The 18,276-nt window shown below is 38.6% G+C and overlaps 1 protein-coding gene across 3 annotated transcripts in view; it reads right to left on the minus strand.

Annotated features, from left to right (window-relative positions):
• Nucleotides 1-369: 369 nt before the first annotated feature.
• Nucleotides 370-18,276, minus strand: part of LOC150080879 (N-acetylgalactosamine-6-sulfatase-like) — a 241,365-nt gene continuing 223,458 nt past the window's right edge. For all 3 annotated transcript variants that reach the window (XM_090381786.1, XM_090381785.1, XM_090381784.1), the window contains 2 exons: nucleotides 18,091-18,208; nucleotides 370-837 (listed from right to left, as the gene is read on the minus strand). In XM_090381786.1, the coding sequence (XP_090237912.1) occupies nucleotides 751-837; nucleotides 18,091-18,208 (205 nt within the window). In that variant the 3' untranslated portion in view covers nucleotides 370-750. The remainder of the gene's footprint in view (nucleotides 838-18,090; nucleotides 18,209-18,276) is intronic.

An 18,276-nucleotide genomic window follows, 5' to 3' on the forward strand; every position in this document is an offset into this window, starting at 1 on the left:
GGATGCACAACTAACAGATTTAAAAAAATGTGAACGGGTATATTTATTATATAAATATAATTGATATAATAAATGTATATAACATTTAGAGACAACTTAATGAAAAAATATTTTAATGAAAATCACAAAGGTATTAGACCCTATAGTACTTTGTACAGTGTAAGGCTGAAGATTATCAACTTTCCCTTGTGTTTTTGCCTTTTTGGTGTAAGAGTGGCAGAGGAAGTCTCCTCTACCACTTTTATACCCCCTCTATCATTAGTAGGTTGTGTAATTATAGGTGAAATTCCAGGAGTATGCTTAGTAATTTATGTATTTCATTCTGTGTGTGTGTGCGCGTATATTAAAAGGATCAATGCAAGCAACACATTCAATGTGACCATTTATAACAATTTCAATACTGATAAAGCAACTCATTCCATGAATTAAAGAAAAAAATGTTTCTCATTAGTTAACTTACATTAAAACTTTACCTGATTTATGCATGATGTGATTTATTTGTATGCAAAGTAAATCACGCTTCCAACACATTTCTGGATAGCAATACAAAATATTCATTCTGTCTTCAAGGTCTGACTATTTATAACAATTTCAGTATTGTATAAAGCAACTGTCATTCCATGAATTAAAAAGCTTCTCATTAGTTAACTTTAATTAAAACAGTACCTGATTTATGCATAATGTAATTATTTATATTCAAAGTAAATCATGCTTTCAACACACTTCTGGATAGCACTGCAGAATATTCATTCAGTGTGGCCATACACAGAGAAAGGGTTTTGACGGAGGCCCTGGTAGGCAACGATCCAGCTGTTCACATCCAGGTGGTGCCCAGTTCTAAAATGTTAAAAATATAACATGAATGCAGTGCAAAACATTTAAATTATGAAAATATGACAGGGCATATGGGGTGTCAAAAAATATTAACACCAGTTGTAATCCAAGGTGCTTAGAGGACCGTGTACTTGAAAGGATTGTTCATGACAAAAGGATCAAGAGTGGTGGCTGCATGGTTATGATTGTCTGGTATTCTAGTAGGTAAACGAACAATCTGTGTGAGGCTATCAATAATTGCAAAAGCCTCAACATCTCAACGAGCTGAATCTGTGTGACTAGAAAACAGAAGCAGCTGAAGTTATGAACATTAAATTCACCAAGGAAAATTGCCTCACTGTTAGACAGTTGGATTGGAGCAAGTCAAGATTCAAAGAAAGGTATGAAACTAAGTATGATAATTTTATACGAGGGGCAATCAATAAATATTTACCCTCACCTAGAAATATTTCAGTTAAGGATTTGAAACTGCGCTGGCAATTTTATCCTTCTTTATATAGTTACCTTCTAGTGCTACACATTTTCCCATCTGTGGATAAACTCTTTTAGGCCTCATGAATAGAACTCATCACTTTGAGCAGAATTTATGTATTCTGTTTCATTAATTACCACCTCAGTGTGAAATTTACAGTCCCATAATGGTTTTTTCATTTTAGGGAAGAGGAAGAAGTCTGAAGTTGAGCGCAGGAGAACAAGGTCTATGTGTTTCAGATTTTCAAAGTCATCTGTGAGAGCCCCATTGTGAGTAGGGGATTGTTAGCTTGGAGGCAGACACCTTTGGATAGCTTCCCATGTCTCTTCAACATGACAGTCTCTCAACTTTCCTAAGAGGTTACCCTTTGGGAGATAATCTGCAAAGATTACCTTTAGCATCCTAGAAGACTGACAACATGATCTTGCTGGCAGACAATTGAACTTTGCCTATTTGGGGGGGGTGAAGACGAATGTTCCGTTGTTTGCTCATACGTTTTTTTTTTTTTTTTGTGTCATAGTGATGTACCCAGCACTCATCCATAGTTGTAATTAAGTCAAAAATTCATTCCTTTACAAATTGCCAACAGTTGTGCAGAACACTTTCCTGTGGTACTTTTGATGTGACATGCAGAAACTCATGAATTATGGTGTAAACAGACAACAGCAGGGTCATGTGGCTGAGATGGGTCTTCCTTCCCTTAGTTCATCATGCACACTGCTTTGCCCACACCTGAACAGTTTTTTTACAATATATCATTTTACAATATTACAATACTTCACTCTCATATGACAGGCAATCCTTCTCATATACAGCTTTCATCTTCATGGATTTGTTTGTTTTGCTTTTTTGCCTTGGAAATTAAGAAATTTTATAATGGAGAGAACCAAGGAAAACTTCCCCAGAAACCACCTCTTGTTGTATTCATAGCTATAGTTCAATAACCATTCAATAGACATTCTCTCAGATATGCCAGACAAGCTGTGCTTGCTACCTGGGAGTGGTCTATGACAGCCAAATCCTCTGCTTGCACCTTCACAATGGTGGAACTGTTAGTAATCCTGGGCAAGCAGACTGTGGGTGACCACCCAGGTGTGAACTAAAGTAAGCAGGGGTTAAGGTGTGGGGCCCACCACACCACATGGAGGAATGCCACCCCTCTGTGTTACCAGGCAATACTAGGTGGTAGATGACTCTCATCAACCGGTGCAATACTACAACCACTTTACTTATTGGAGGATTGAAGTGGTGGAACCCATGTTTAGTCTCCAGAGCTAAGTTCCGGTCAACCCTTCCCCATCTCTTCCATCATGCAGTCTGATTGATATCTTTTGAGGTTATGATGAACATCATGGCGAGATCCTAACTTCCTTGCATTTTGAAGGTACAACTCTAAAACGGTGTTTGCAGGCTGGCCGCTAGTTAGTGCACCGGACCGAATCTATTACTAACTCTTTAAGAGGCTTCCGGATCAGATAATGTATAATATTTGCTGCCAGATGGTGACTGGAGGGAGTCCAAGTAGAGTGTATGCGAGGGGCATTGTCGAGGCTACGTTATGTCAAGGATCTGGGTATATTCTTACCATGCATATGCCATATTTAAAAATTTCATTACTTCATACAGCATGTCCCCCTCCCCAACTTTTTTTTTTTTTTTTTTTTTGTTGTTGTTGGCACATTGGTTTCTGTGGCCATAATGCACCTCCCAGGGTTTTTGCACTACTCTGATCCAAGCCCGAGGCAGGATTCAAACCCGCGACCTTTGGGTTGCTGGGCAGGCACTTTACTTACCCGGCTAGCCCGGTCGACTACTTTTTCTTACTATTGAATACACCATGAATTGTCAAACTAATACAGCAAACGTATCTGAAAAAAAAAGATCTAAACCTCCCAAACACTTCCTAGTTCATTTCACACATATATGTGGTCTCAGTTCTAAGCTCTGTGATGTCCATTTCCACTTACAGTCTGCCAAACCCTATGTACTTTTTCTGAAAGAATCTCAGTTATCGATTGATTCAACCACTGCTCATCTCAGTTGCCCAAATTATTTGCTGTATGATTCCTTTTGCCTCAAAGGTAATACTTGTGCACATGTCCATTCTGATATTCCCTGTCAGAGATTGGGTAATTTGGAATCTCCTCTTTTCGATCTTCTCTAGCTTAAAATCTCTCTGCCTCATTCCAAATTCACCTGTTGTCTCTACCATTCTCCTAACTCCACTAATCACTTGGAACTCTTTGAGGTCAGTGTTGAAAAAAAAAAACCGTGAGTTAGGGTTGAATTTGAAAGTGTCTGCAATTCTGCCCAGACACGATAGAAGGGAGTATATGATGAGAGCCTTGTCAATCAATTTGACCCCGGAGAGATTGTGCAAGGCTCAAAGGGGTAGAATTTTTCTCAGCCTGGTCTGTGCTTGTTAACAGGAGAGATTGCTGCAACAGGGATGGGATACACTTAAATAGAAAGGGTGCAAGAATATTTGCTGATGCTATTGAGGCAGTGTTAGGTGGGGCGGAAAACTGCTAGCTTGTGGGGATACATGGACTAATAGATTAATAGTAGCTGCTGGCTACTAATGAAAGTGATTCTTGCACTGCTTCTATTGGAATGAGAGGCAGCCTGGAAAACAAGGTACAAGGGATTTCAGAGACTGCTGGAAGTCATAGTGGAACAAGTAAATACATGGGCTGTGTTAGGTTAACTAAGAATAGGATCAGGTGCACGTATACTTGCATGTACACCAATGCTAGGAGTTTGGGAAATAAATTTGAGGTGTTGGTCAAAACATCAAAGGCAGATATTGTTGAGATATCAGAGATGTGGTATCACACTGATATAAGGAATGGAGAAATGGAATTTGGGGAGTCCAATGTGTACAGGAAGGGAGGAGGGGTTATGCTATTAGTTAAGAAAAGTGTATAGAGTGGGCCAATCAATCAGTGTGTCTTATAAATGTCTTATAACACACACTAGCAAGGCTTTTGTGGGGCTCACATCTGGTGAGTATGGGCTTGGCACACTCATGGTCCTGAGCTGGATATCATTCTTCTCTTTCTTGGTGATTCCCTTTCTCTCTCTCAGGGGTAACTCAGAATTTTTTTTTTTTTTTTTTTTGCTGGTGCATCATAAGCCTCAGGCTTCCTTGCACCATATGCTAATTATAATAATAAAAAAATAACAATAATAATCATTGTTTTCTACAGCAGCATGTTCGGGAGGAAACTAGAGGGAGTAATAGTGATTTTTCATGCATTAAGAATCTGCAGAATAAGGTACCATTAGGTGGCAGTAATCACAGTGTGATGAAGTGGATTTTACTCAAAGAGTAACTACCATAACGGGTAACAGGGAAGGGATTTTGCTTTCGCAAAGTTGACTAAGGGGGTCTAAGACAATATTTAAATTCTACACGATGGGATAGAATGATGATGTTACCAACAGCAAATACAAAATGGGAAGCATTCAAAGAATTAATCTTGGAAGCTAATACGCTTTCATACCAACTTAAGAAATATTGTTCAAGGATTTAGGTTTAGGCCTAAATGGATTTCAGATGAACTAATGAGACATGTGGCAGAGAAGAAAAATGCATGGGATACATATAAATTAACGGGTGATACGGAAGCCCATGAGAGATATAAGCTGGTCTTTAACCAAGTCACAAAGGAGGTTAGGCAGGCAAAGGCAGATTGCAAGAAATCTTTGGCAAAAGATGCAAAGAAAAACAGCAAGGAGTTCTTTATTATGTAAACTCTAGAAGGAAGGAGGTGAATCAGATTGGTCCACTTGATGGTTCAACTAGTAGTAGCAGAGGCATACGATGCAAGTAAACAAGCGTATGAGCTTATGTAGCATTAGCAAAAAAACAAAAAAAAAAATTTCACAAATTCGCTGCTTCCGAAATTTTGTCCAGTTCCTTGATTTTATTTAAGCTACCAACTTTCACAAAGGCAGATGGAAGTTTGTTCCAGCAATTACCAACACATTTATTCTACAATTGTTTTTCCTCAATTTGAATTTATGCCCCCCTCAGGTTCATAATCTCAGCAAGCAGAAGAATCCCATCAGAATTCAGCATGCTCAACCCATTCAAGGCCTTATACACCTTAATCAGATCACCTTGCAGCTGCCTAGTCTCCAGCTGCTACAATTTGCAGAACTTAAGCCTTTCTTGGCAAGAGGACCCCTTTGTTCCCCTCACCAAACCAATCTTGTTGCCCTTCTCTGTACATGCTTGAGCAAATCTACATCCTTCCAAAAATGAGGCATCCAGACCTGTACGCAGTACTCAAGGTGCGGCCAACCATTGCCTATACAAAGGAATAATCACCTCCTTTTTCCTACTAGCAAAATTCCTGTATATCATTGACAACAACCCATGACTTGCTGCGGCAGCCTGTCTGCATTGCTAAGAAAACTTCATACCTGACTGCACAATTACTCCAAGGTATTTTTCATTTTCTACTACCCTAAGTGTAATACTACATAGTTGGTACGTTTCTCTGGGGTTACTTCAACCCATATGCAGTATTTTGTGTTTGTCAATGTTAAACTTCAGTTGCCACTTCTCAGCCCATCTGCGCAACTTTCTAGATCCTGTTGCAGTAGCACACTGCCATTACTCTCATTAACAACCCTTCCAACCACTTGTATAATGGACATTACGCCTGATTTACTTTCATCAATATAATAATGCGTTAAGAATGCCTCAGGCTGCGAGAAAGTCTAGACTATGTATAAGTTAAGTGGAAATGCATCATTAATACACAGCCAATTCTAAATTAGCGAGATATTTGCAAAGGGAGCATCGTTTTAAGTTATATCTCATATTGTGAATACCTTCACGAGTTGCCATGATATTGCCCTACTTTGAATAAGTAATGCTTCACCTAAAGGAGAAGACTAATGTTACTTATTCTCATTGGATACCACCACCCAAATGACACTGTTTCAGGACTAATCACCCCTTCTACGTCTGGGTGGTGGTATCCACTGAGAATAAGTAACATTAGTCTTCTCCTTTAGGTGAAGCGTTACTTATTTGAAGTAGTGCAATATCATATTGTGAAGGTATTCACAATATGAGATATAACTTAACACGATGCCGCCTTTGCAAATATCTTGCTAATTTAGAATTGGCTGTGTATTAATGATGCATTTGCTTAACTTATACATACGTTCATCAATATCATTGATAAATATACAAAACAACAGCGGACTGAACACCGAACCCTGGGGGTCTCGACTAATAACATTAGTCTACAAAGGGCAGTGTACATTGATTGCCACTCTCTATCATCTCCCACTCAACCACACTTTTATCCATTGTAGCAACTTGCCCTTAGTACCATACTGCTCCAATTTATACAGTAGTCTTCCGTGCACAACAGTATCAAAAGGTTTCCTGAAATCCAAGTATACGATATCAAAAATAATTTTTGCATCCAGTTCCTTTGTAACTACATCATAGTATCCAATCGAATTTGTCTGACAAGAGTTTCCCTTAACAAACCCATGCTCTGTGTTGATGATCCTGCTCAGGTAGCTAACAAACTAAATGTGTATTTTGCATCTACATTCACACATGAGCTATTCAGGGAGGGGAATGCTAAACGTGAATTAAACTCTGGCAGTGAGCTAGATGATTTTGTAATAACTAAGAGTAAAGTGGAAGAGAAATTGTTGAAGATAAACACAAAGGCACCTGGGGTGGATGGGATCTATCCAATTATATTAAAGGAGGCAGCAAAAGAAGTAAGCAAACCCTTAGCCATAATTATGAGAGCTTCCTTGGATTCAGCGGAGGTACCATAAACTGGAGATGTGCAAATGTGACCCCAATTTGCAAAGGAGGATCAAAGGGTGACACAAGTAATTACAGACCTGTTAGTTTAACTTCTGTTCCAGGGAAATTAATGGAGGCACTGGTTGAAGCACTAGCATTAGCATTAGTAGAGGCATATGATGCAAGAAAGCAAGCTTATTCAGCATCAGCCAAAAAAAAAAAAAAAAAAACAACCACTACTCCCATTTCACCCCTCAATTCGTTCGAAATACCTGTCCAGCTGAGCCTTAAATTTGTTTAGGCTATCAACTTCAACAACAAGCGATGGAAGTCTATTCCACAAACCAACTGCCCGCTGGCTAAAGGCGAATTTCCGCACATCTATCCGACATCCGTCCTTCCTCAATTTGAATTTATGCCCTCTCAGGTGATTATTCTGAGCAAGAGGAAGAATCCCATCGGCATTGAGCATGCTCAAGCCATTCAAAGCCTTGTACACCTCTATCAGATCACCTCGGCGATGCCTAGTCTCCAGGCTCTGTAATTTGCAAAACTTAAGCCTTTCTTCGTAAGAGCAACCCTTTGTTCCATTCACTAATCTTGTTGCCCTTCTCTGTACTCGTTCCATCAGCTCTACATCCTTCTTGAAATGAGGCCTCCAGACCTGTATACAGTACTCAAGGTGTGGCCTGACCAATGCCTTATACAAGGGAATAATCACATCCCTGTCCGTGCTAGAAAAATTCCTGTATATCATTGACAAGACACCATGAGCTACCCTTGCAGCTCGTCTGCACTGCTCAGAGAACTTCATATCTGCCTGCACAATTACCCCCAGGTCCTTTTCATTCTCTACCACTGTCAGCGTAGTACCACAGAGTTGATACGTTGATCTGGGGTTACTGTTTCCCATATGTAGTACTTTACATTTGTCAATGTTAAACTTCATTTGCCACCTCTCAGCCCATCTGCTCAACCTTTCCAGATCCTGTTGCAGCAGCACAGTATCAGTAGTGTCCTTAACAACCCTGCCAACCTTTGTATCGTCTGCAAACTTGGACATTAAGCCTGATACACCATCATCAATATCATTTATAAATACAGAAAACAACAATGGACCCAACACTGAACCCTGAGGAACTCCACTAATAACATTAGTCCACGTTGAGCAGTGTCCATTGATTACCACTCTCTGTCTTCTGCCACTCAACCATCCCTTTATCCATAGCAGCAATTTGCCTCGAATGCCACACTTCTCCAATTTGTGCAGCAGTCTTCCATGCGCAACAGTATCAAAAGCCTTTCTAAGATCCAAATATATAATATCAAAGTTATTCCCTGCATCCAGTTCTTTTGTGACTACATCATAGTATCCAATGAAATTGGTCAGACAAGAGCTGCCCTTAACAAACCCATGCTGTGTCTGAGCTATAACTGAATTCTTGTCCAGATGATCCTGCAGTGCTTCTTTAACCAGTGCCTCCATTAATTTTCCTGGAACCGAAGTTAAACTAACAGGTCTATAATTACTTGTGTCAGCCTTTGATCCTCCTTTGTGAATTGGGGTTACATTTGCACATCTCCAGTCCATGGGTACCTCCCCTGAGTCCAAAGAAGCTCTCATAATTATGGCTAGGGGTTTGCTTACTTCCTTTGCTGCCTCCTTTAATATAACTGGATAGATCCCATCCACCCCGGGTGCCTTTTTTATGTTTATCCTCAACAATTTCTCCTCCACTTTCCTCTCAGTTATTAGAAAATCATCTAGCTCACTGCCAATGTTTACTTCACCTACGACATTCCCCTTCCTGAATAACTCCTCATGTGTGAATGTAGATGCAAAATACTCGTTTAGATTGTTAGCCACCTGAGCAGGATCATCAACAGTCGAACCATCAATATCCAGTTGACCAATCTGATTCATCCTTTTCCTTCTAGAGTTTACATAGGTAAAGAACTCTTTTCTGTTTTTCTTTGCATCCTTTGCCAAGGATTTCTCATAATCTGCCTTTGCCTGCCTAATCTCCTTTGTGACTTGGTTACAGACCAACTTATATCTATCATAGGCTTCCACGTCACCCATTAATTTGTATGTATCCCATGCATTTTTCTTCTCTGCCATATGTCTCATTAGTTCATCTGACAACCATTTAGGCCTGAACCTTGAACAATATTTCTTGGTTGGTATGTAAAGCCTGGTAGCTTCCAAGATTAGTTCCTTGAATGCTTCCCATTTTGAATTTGCTGTTGGTAACATCATCAGTTGGTCCCACTGTATAGAATTTAAATACTGTCTCAGACCATCATAGTCGCCTTTACGAAAGCAAAAACCCTTCCCTTTACCTCTGATGGTAGTTACCTCCTTGAGTAAATCCCACTTCAGCACATTGTGATCACTGCCACCCAGTGGTTCATTTATCTGCAGATTCCTAATGCATGAAGAATCACTACTGATAATCAGATCAAGAGTATTGCTCCCTCTTGTTGCCTCACGAACATGCTGGTGTAGAAAACAATCATCCAATAAATCCACAAAAGCCTTGCTAGTGTGTGAGTGACCAACCCACAAATTCCAGTCAATATCTGGGAAATTAAAATCCCCCATTATAAGACTCTCTGATTTACTGGTCCATTCTATTTCCCTGTACAGTGTCTTATTATACTCATCAGAGTCATTAGGCCTATAGCACACTCCTACTCTCAATTTTGATTTACCTATGCTTATGTCACACCAAACTGACTCAACACTGCACTGTCCAGCGATGTCAACTGGCTTCACTTCCTTGGATTTTATGTGTTTTTTAACTAATAGCATAACACCTCCTCCCTTCCTATCCTGTCTATCCTTTCTGTAGACGTTGTACTCCCCAAATTCCAGTTCTGCATTCCTTATATCTGTGTGACACCACGTCTCTGATATCCCAACAATATCTGCCTTTGATGTTTTGAGTAATACCTCAAATTCATCAAATTTATTTACTAAACTCCTAGCATTAGTGTACACGCAAGTATACATGCACCTGTTTCTATTCTTAGCTACCCTAACACAACCCATGTGTTTACTTGTACCGCAATGACTTCCAGCAGTCTCTGAAATATCCTGCATCTTGTTTTTCAGGCTTCTGCTCATTCCAATAGAAGCAGTGCAAGAATCTCTTTCACCTCTGCCAGTGGCTACTGTTAATCCATTAGTCTTTGTCTCCCCCCAAGCTAACAGTTTTCCGACCCACCTAACACTGCCTCGATAGCATCAGCAAATATTCTTGCACCCTTTCTATTTAAGTGTATCCCATCCCTGTAGAAGCAATCTCTCCTGTTAACAAGTACAGTCCAGGCTGAAAAAAATTCTACCCCTTCAGCCTTGCACAATCTTTCCAGGGCCGAATTGATCGACAAGGCTCTCATCATATACTCCCTCCTATCGTGTCTGGGCAGAATTGCAGACACTTTCAAATTCAACCCTACTTCACGGCTTTTTTTCAACAGTGACCTGTACTTGTTAAGTAATTCCGCTGGTCTCCTACTCTTAATATCATTAGTGCCAACGTGTACAACTATATCACCTTTTGTGCCCTTAAAAGATGATATCTGCTCTACAACGTCATCAACCTTTGCCCCTGGCAGACATACCCTGGTCCTGTTCCACCTATCCTTTTTACAAAGCATGTTCCCCGTTTCCCTGACAATTGAGTCACCAACAACTACTAGTTCCTGTTGGACCAGCGCATTCTGCCTTGGGGGCTGCCTCTGTGTTGCAAGATGACCAAGTCCAAGCTCTGGTGTTGATGTGGGCAGCTGAGAGCTTGATGGGCCCCTCAATTTATTTCCTTCGAGGGCATCCACCCTGTCCTTCAAGGTCTCATATAGGCCCATAACAACGCCGAGTTGTCGCCTAATTTCCTTGCACTCCTTGCATCGTGCACACACAAAGACATCCCCCATGGCAGTATCATGTCCCGTACCCGATTGCTCCGCAAACATCAAGCAAACAGTGCATCTTAAAAGGCCGTGATTCAGGGGGCAACCGCCCCCCTCAGTTCTCCCCTGAGTCACAGCACTCCCATTAGCTTGAGCCTTTTGCTTTGCTGCTCTGGTCAGAGTCATGATTTCGATTTAAATGTCAATAAAATTACAATTTCAGAACAAAATTAAAACCTTAAACTTGTATCTTAACACAGTTATAACGCTATATTTATTTTTCGGTATCGAGTGTTATCTACGAGTTCCCTTTATATAACTTCCGTATCAAGTATGTATTAATTATTTGTTACGTTTGTACTCTAAGTCGTTATTTATATATATATATAGTTAAAAGTACAATTTAATTGACAATGAAGTTTAACAAGATTAATAGATGTACTGATTAATTGACAATATTATATTATGCACTATACTATACAAAGCTAATGCTATCGAATTCCGGATATGCTGTATCGCGCTTCAGTAACGAGTGTTATCTACGAAATCCCTTTATATAACTTCTGTATCAAGTTATGTATTAATTATTTATTTTTACTAATTATTTATGTTCCGTAACCTAAGTGGTTATATGTATAGTTAAAATTACAATTTAATTGCCAATGAAGTTCGACAAGATTAATAGATTTTACTGATTAATTTTCACGTAACAATGGCGGCCGTTTATGAACGGTAAACACGTGGATTTGATACCCTTTCCGATACTAAGTAATACCTACAAAATCTCTATCTAAGTTATTTTAACTTTAAGTACCGTAAATAGGAATATAAAGCTACTCTAGAAATAAGTTAATATGTCAATTTAAACTAATAAAGCACAAAATAAATCAGAAAAAACTTCTCTATTCCAAGAGCGGCAGAAAGGCACGTCCGCACAGGAATTAGCCACCATTTCATCCATGAGAATCATCTAGAGAAGACTAGAAGACTACAGAATCATCTAGACAAGACTTCAGTTATATAGCTCGGACACAGCACAGGTTTGTTTAGGGGAAGTCTTGTCTGACCAATTTGATTGGATACTATCATGTGGTCACAAAGGAACTGGATGCAAAGAATAATTTTGATATCATATATATGGATCTTAGAAAGCCTTTTGATACTGTTGCACAAATTAGAGTAGTGTGGCATTGGATGCAAACTGCTGTGATGCATAAAGGGATGATTGAGTGGGAGAAGACAGAGTGCTAATCAATGGACACTGCTTTTCGTGAACTAATGTTATTAGTGAAATCCTCCAAGGTTCAGTGTTGGGTCCATTGTTGTTTTCTGTATCAATTAATGATATTGATGATGGTATATCAGGCTTAATGTCTAAGTTTGCAGATGATACAAAGGTCGGTAGGGTTGTTAATCACAGTACACTGCTGTAACAGAATCTAGATCTAGAAAAGTTGAGCAGATGGGCTGAGAGGTGACAACTGAAGTTTAACATTGACAAATGTAAAGTACTGCATATGGGAAGAAGTAACCCCAGAGTAACGTACTACACTGACAGTGGTAGAAAATGAAAAGGACCCGAGAGTAATTGTGCAGTCAGATATGAAGTTTTCTGAGCAGTGAAGATGGTCTGCAAGAGTGGTGTCTTGTCAATGATATACAGGAATTTTTCCAACAAGGATAAGGAAGTGATTATCCCCTTGTATAAAGCAATGATCAGGCCACACCTTGAGTACTGTATAGTGGTCTGAAGGCCTCATTTTAAGAAGGATGTAGAGGTGCTGGAACGAGTACAGAGAAGGGCAACAAGATTAGTGAATGGAACAAAGGGTTGCTCTTACAAAGAAAGGCTTTAAGTTTTGCAAATTAGAGTGTCTGGAGACTAGGCACTTGCGAGGTGATCTGATTGAGGCATATAAGGCTTTGAATGGTTTGAGTATGCTCAGTGTTAATGGAATTCTTCCTCTTGGTCAGAATAACTGGCTGAGAGGAAAGACAGTTGCAGGATAGATGTGCGGAAGTTTGCCTTCAGCCAGTGGGTGGTTGATTGTTGGAACAAATTTCCATCTGTCGTTGTAGAAGTTGATAGTTTAAATACATTCAAGGCAGGACTAGACAAACATTTGGAACAAGTGTATGGATGAAATTAGAAGGTTTTTTTTTTTTTTTTTTTTTTTTTTGGCTGATGCTCTATAAGCTTGCTTTCTTGCATCATATTCCCTTGCCAATGGTAATGCTAATACTTATTCTTTTGCAACTTGCCTTTCTCCAGTCCGGTAATTTTCCTTGACGATTTTAATGTTTACAACTCCAGCTGGTCGAGATGCTGCGGCTTTTGCAATTACTAATTACCTCTCAGAGATTGTTCATTTACCTACTATAATACCAGACAATCCTAAACATACAGCCAAACGACATTTTTCTTACAAACAACCCTTCTATGTACACGGTCGAAGTGAGTGGTCCTTTAGGCAACTCAGATCACAACTTAGTGATTGTCTCTTCTCCAATGGAGCCTTTATCTCATGGCTATTCCCAACCTCATGTTGTTTGGCATTACAAGAATGCAAAATGGGATGACTGCAAGATTTCTTTTCCATGGTCAAATTACTGTTTCTAAACTTCTGATGTCAAAGTTTACTCAGATTGTGTCAGAGAAATTATTCTTGTACGAATGGAATCCTTTATTCTACACTCCACTTTAAAATCTGGTCCTTTATCTAAACCTTGGTTTTCCAATAAATGTGCTAAAGCTGTTCAAGAGAAGAATGTTGCATATCCTAATTGGCTTGTTTCCAATTCTTCTGTTTCATTATCTGCTCACACCAAAGCTTGCAACAATTGTAAACCAGTTATTAATCAGCCCAAACTAGATTTTGAACAGGCTAAGAGTAGAAAACTTGCTTCCTGCCCTAATGATAGCCGAGCATTCTGGTCTCTTGCCAAAGCTATTGGCTGCAACTTTTGCCTATCTCTGCTACCACCTCTGTCAAAACCAGACGGCTCTATTGTCACTTCAGACAAGGATAAAGCTGACCTGCTAGAATCCCAATTTTCTTCCAACACATGTATTAATGATCTTGGAAAAACACCTCCCACCATTCCCAACATGCTCCATTCAATGCCTCTCGTGGTCTTGCATCAAAAGGATGTTAGAAGAATTTTGAGAAATCTTGATGCTAAGCAAGCTCCAGGTCCTGATGGTATTTCTCCACTTGTTCTCAAAACCTGTGCTCCTGAACTTACTCCTATTCTTTGCCGCCTTTTTTCACTTTCTTATTCCAAAGGTGTGATTTTCCTTCTGCTTGGAAATTTGCTTATATCCAGCCAGTTCCTAAAAAGGGTGCCAAATCCCTCCAATTACTTCTATTCTTTCTAAAGTAATGGAAATCTCAAACTATCTAGAAACATTCTGTCTGATCAACAATTGCCAGTATTGAATTCCGTCAGTGTCGATCCAATGGTGATATTCTGGCTTATGTTATCAAGTTATGGACTAATTCAATGGAAAAGGTTGGTGAAACACAAGCAGTTGCTTTAAGATCTCAATGTCTTTCGATCATGTTTGGCATAAAGGTTTTCCAAACAAGCTTCCATCGTATGGTTTGCCAACTGTTCTTGGTCTTGCTGGCAGACAATTGAACTTTGCCTATTTGGGGGGGAGGGTAAAGATGAATGTTCCAATGTTGCTCATATGTTTTGTTTTTGTGTCATAGTGATGTATCCAGGACTCATCCATAGTTGTAATTAAGTCAAAAATTCATTTATTTACAAATTGCCAACAATTGTGCAGAACACTTTCCTGTGGTATTTTTGAGGTGATGGTAGATGGCATTCTGTCTTCGAACTTCTCCACTAATGCTGATGTCCCCCAAGTTTCAGTTCTTCCCCCCACTGTTTTCCTCTTGTATATTAATGACCTTCTTCCATTGACCGGAAATCCTATCCATAATTGTGTTGAGGATAGCACATTGCATTCCAGTTTGAGAAACTTTGCCCTGCTCAATCAGCTTCAACTTCTCGAATATCAGCTACCAGTTCCTTAATTGCTGATCTCCAGGTAATTCTCCAGTGGGGCAAAGACAATTTAGTTGATTTCAATCCTTCTAAAACTCAGTCCTGTCTTATATCTTGCAAAAAAGGATTCTTTCGCTCCTATGCTTATCTTTGGTGATACTCTGATTTCTAGGCAAGATGATATATCTCTTTTGGGGATTACCCTGACTTTTAATCTATTTTGGCACAAGCACATTATAAATATTGCTTCCTCTGCATCTAAAAAACTTGGTTTTCTCTTTCGCTCTTCGGCGTTACTTTTCTTCCAAACAGCTGTTCACTCTTTACAAATTGCAAATCCACCCTACCATGGAATATTGTTCCCACATCTAGGGCGGTGCCAACAAAACCTCTCTCAGGATTCTACATTCCATCTAGATTCTAGGTTAATTAATGACTCATCTTTAACAGAGTCTCTCCACTCTCTGTCTCAGAGACGTACTGTTTCTGCTGCATGCCTTTTATACAGATACTTCCATGGGCACTGTTCTTCTGAATTGGCTTCTATAATTCCTGCTCTCTCTCTCTCTCTTTCCAAACAGTCCGAACATGTGCCACCACCAGCCAACATTCATTTACTGTCCAGCTTCAAACTCACAGAACCAACTTTTCATCTTCCTCGTTTATTCATTCAACTGCAGTTTTCTGGAACAAACTTTCTTCATACTTTGCTGAAAATTACAGTCTACAGAAGTTCAAGTCCAATGTCAACAATATCTTCTTTCGTGTTCTCAACCTCCAACCCAATGCGCGGTACTAAGTACTATAGGTTCTAATACCTCTCGTGTTTGGGATTTTCATAAAAAAAAAAAAAAATCCCTTTGAATCTAGAATCATACATTAATTTATGAGACTTAGAAATATATCTATACATAATATCAAATTCCCAATTCAAATATTTCAAGGCAAGGGTAAACACTCATTGTTCACCTTTCATAAATTGCACTCTGTTGATATTCTTATTTGAACACATAATTTACATGTAAATTTTGATCCATTTGATTTAATGAACTAGATTTAGGGCAATTTCTATTAGGATTTTTCAACTTTGAATAAAAAAAAAAAAAGGAAAAAAAAATTAATTTTTCGTTTTTTTTGGACTTTGTTATCAAGTCAAGAAAACTGCGTGTAGGCCAATATTATCTAGTTATTTAGTTTTTTAGTCCTTGTATTATACTTAGGTAAGCTTCTGATGTGAAAACATAGCATTCCACTCCCAAGCGCATTTACTGTATGCCAGGTAGTGGGCATCCCTTTGGGTGCCATGGTGGTTGGGTGGGGAGCCCAGGCACTGTACCACTTCAAAAACTTCATGAATCCTGATAAACTTACATCAAAAAAATAAAAAAAAAATATTTTTTAGTCCTTGTATTATACTTAGGTAAGCTTTTGATGTGAAAACATCTTTGGTGATACCTACTACATTTTTGGATGAAGCAAAACCAATTGGTAACAAAATTTTCTTACGGAAATGATGCACTTCCTACTAAGTCACTAATGTTGATTCATTATAGTAAGTAGCGGATAGTAATATTATGCAAGAAAAAGCTTCAAAGCCACCAAACAAGAATCCAACGTTGACAAAAGAATGAGTTCAAAAACATAGAGAACGAAAAAAAATGCAGAGTTTAATAAAATCTGCTTCTCAAGATTTTGATCAACATCAGCCTTCTACTTAGAGTTCTTATCAAGAAGATGGACTGCCAACATCATGAAATTATATTTGACGTGATTACACCTGATGAAATTACATTGATCAGGTAAATTCAGAAATAATTGGTTCTTGTGCTGCTTATGTGGTCAAATGCATGAACAAGACCAATCGAGGGATTAGCAATTTACAATGTGAAATTACAAACGAGTATCCTGAGTTTGACATTGTTGAAATTACAAGGAAATTAAGCATTGAAATGCTCATCTCTGTCAAAATTACTAGTCAATAGGCTGCTTAGTATTTGTTTCGTCAACTGATGTCTGAGAGTTCAGTTGTTGTAACATATACTTACCATGAGGCCTAACGAGGGACAGCGTAATAGAAAATTGAACAAAGAAATGGAACGAGAAAACATTGGCATGATTCTACTGACATTTGGAAAGGGAATTGGTTTAATAAGTATGAGAAAAGACCTCCAGAACTAGAAAATGTTACTTTAGCTGACCTTGTTGCCAATTATACTTACACTTCAGGACATCAATATCGACTTCATCAATATCCAAGAACACTTCGTTATCGAAATTATGATATGGCCAACAATTTGAATGAACATAAACGAGAGTTGGTTACTCTTCATTTACCTTTTCGAAGTGAAGAAGAGGAAATATTTTCTGAAATGAAATCCCTCATTTTGTATATTGAACGCGAACTAGAAATTTTCAGGGCAATCAACAGTTTGATTGCCCTGAAAATTTTTAAATAGCTCGTCCATCTAATCTGTTCACACAACTGAAACTCCTAATAGCTGTTTTTGAAAATATTTTCTTTGACTTCTCCACAGAAAATTCTGGAAATGTCTGTTAATTATTATACAATTAGGAAAAATTCATGATGAAATTAAACCCAATTATATGTTGTGTACAACATATAATAGCAAACTCTCTCTTTACTGCTGCATGCTTTTCTGCAACCAGTAATACTCTCTGGCTTTGCGACACTGATGTACCATCTGGAATCCAACTGTTGATACATGTTTCACATTTCATGCATCAAACTCTCCTGTTGCTGACACAACGGTATCTAATTAAAGTGTTTGTAGGAGCATGCAATTTTTAAATTTGTGCTCTTTATCCAACAGATCTAAAGGGAGCTTTAATTTTAAAAATTAATTAAAAATATGTTTTTCAAATACAGAACATTAATTTTTTTTACAGCTGTGTTCAGAAAAGATTGAAAATATAGGTGGCATAAAAGCATGGAACAATTTTGAATTATTTTTGCTGATATTTCTAATTTGCCTGCAAATAGTGACAGGTTAAAGAATTCTTCCCTGACTTATTAAGCACACAAGACAAAGAAACTTACCATTACAGCTGCATCACACCAGTTAAGATCTGGTTCTGCAATCACTAGTTTAGATTTATGTTTCTCAACGATTTGCATGATCTTTATCATGGCACTTCTGTATTCCTCTGTATCATTTCTATAGAACATACAGGGAAAAACCAAAGCTTTAAAGGAAACTGGAATTTTTTAAAAAATTTAAAAGCA

The sequence above is a fragment of the Mastigoproctus giganteus genome, chromosome 9, assembly GCF_048544385.1.
Source record: "Mastigoproctus giganteus isolate SK-2022 chromosome 9, ASM4854438v1, whole genome shotgun sequence".
Taxonomy (NCBI): domain Eukaryota; kingdom Metazoa; phylum Arthropoda; class Arachnida; order Uropygi; family Thelyphonidae; genus Mastigoproctus; species Mastigoproctus giganteus.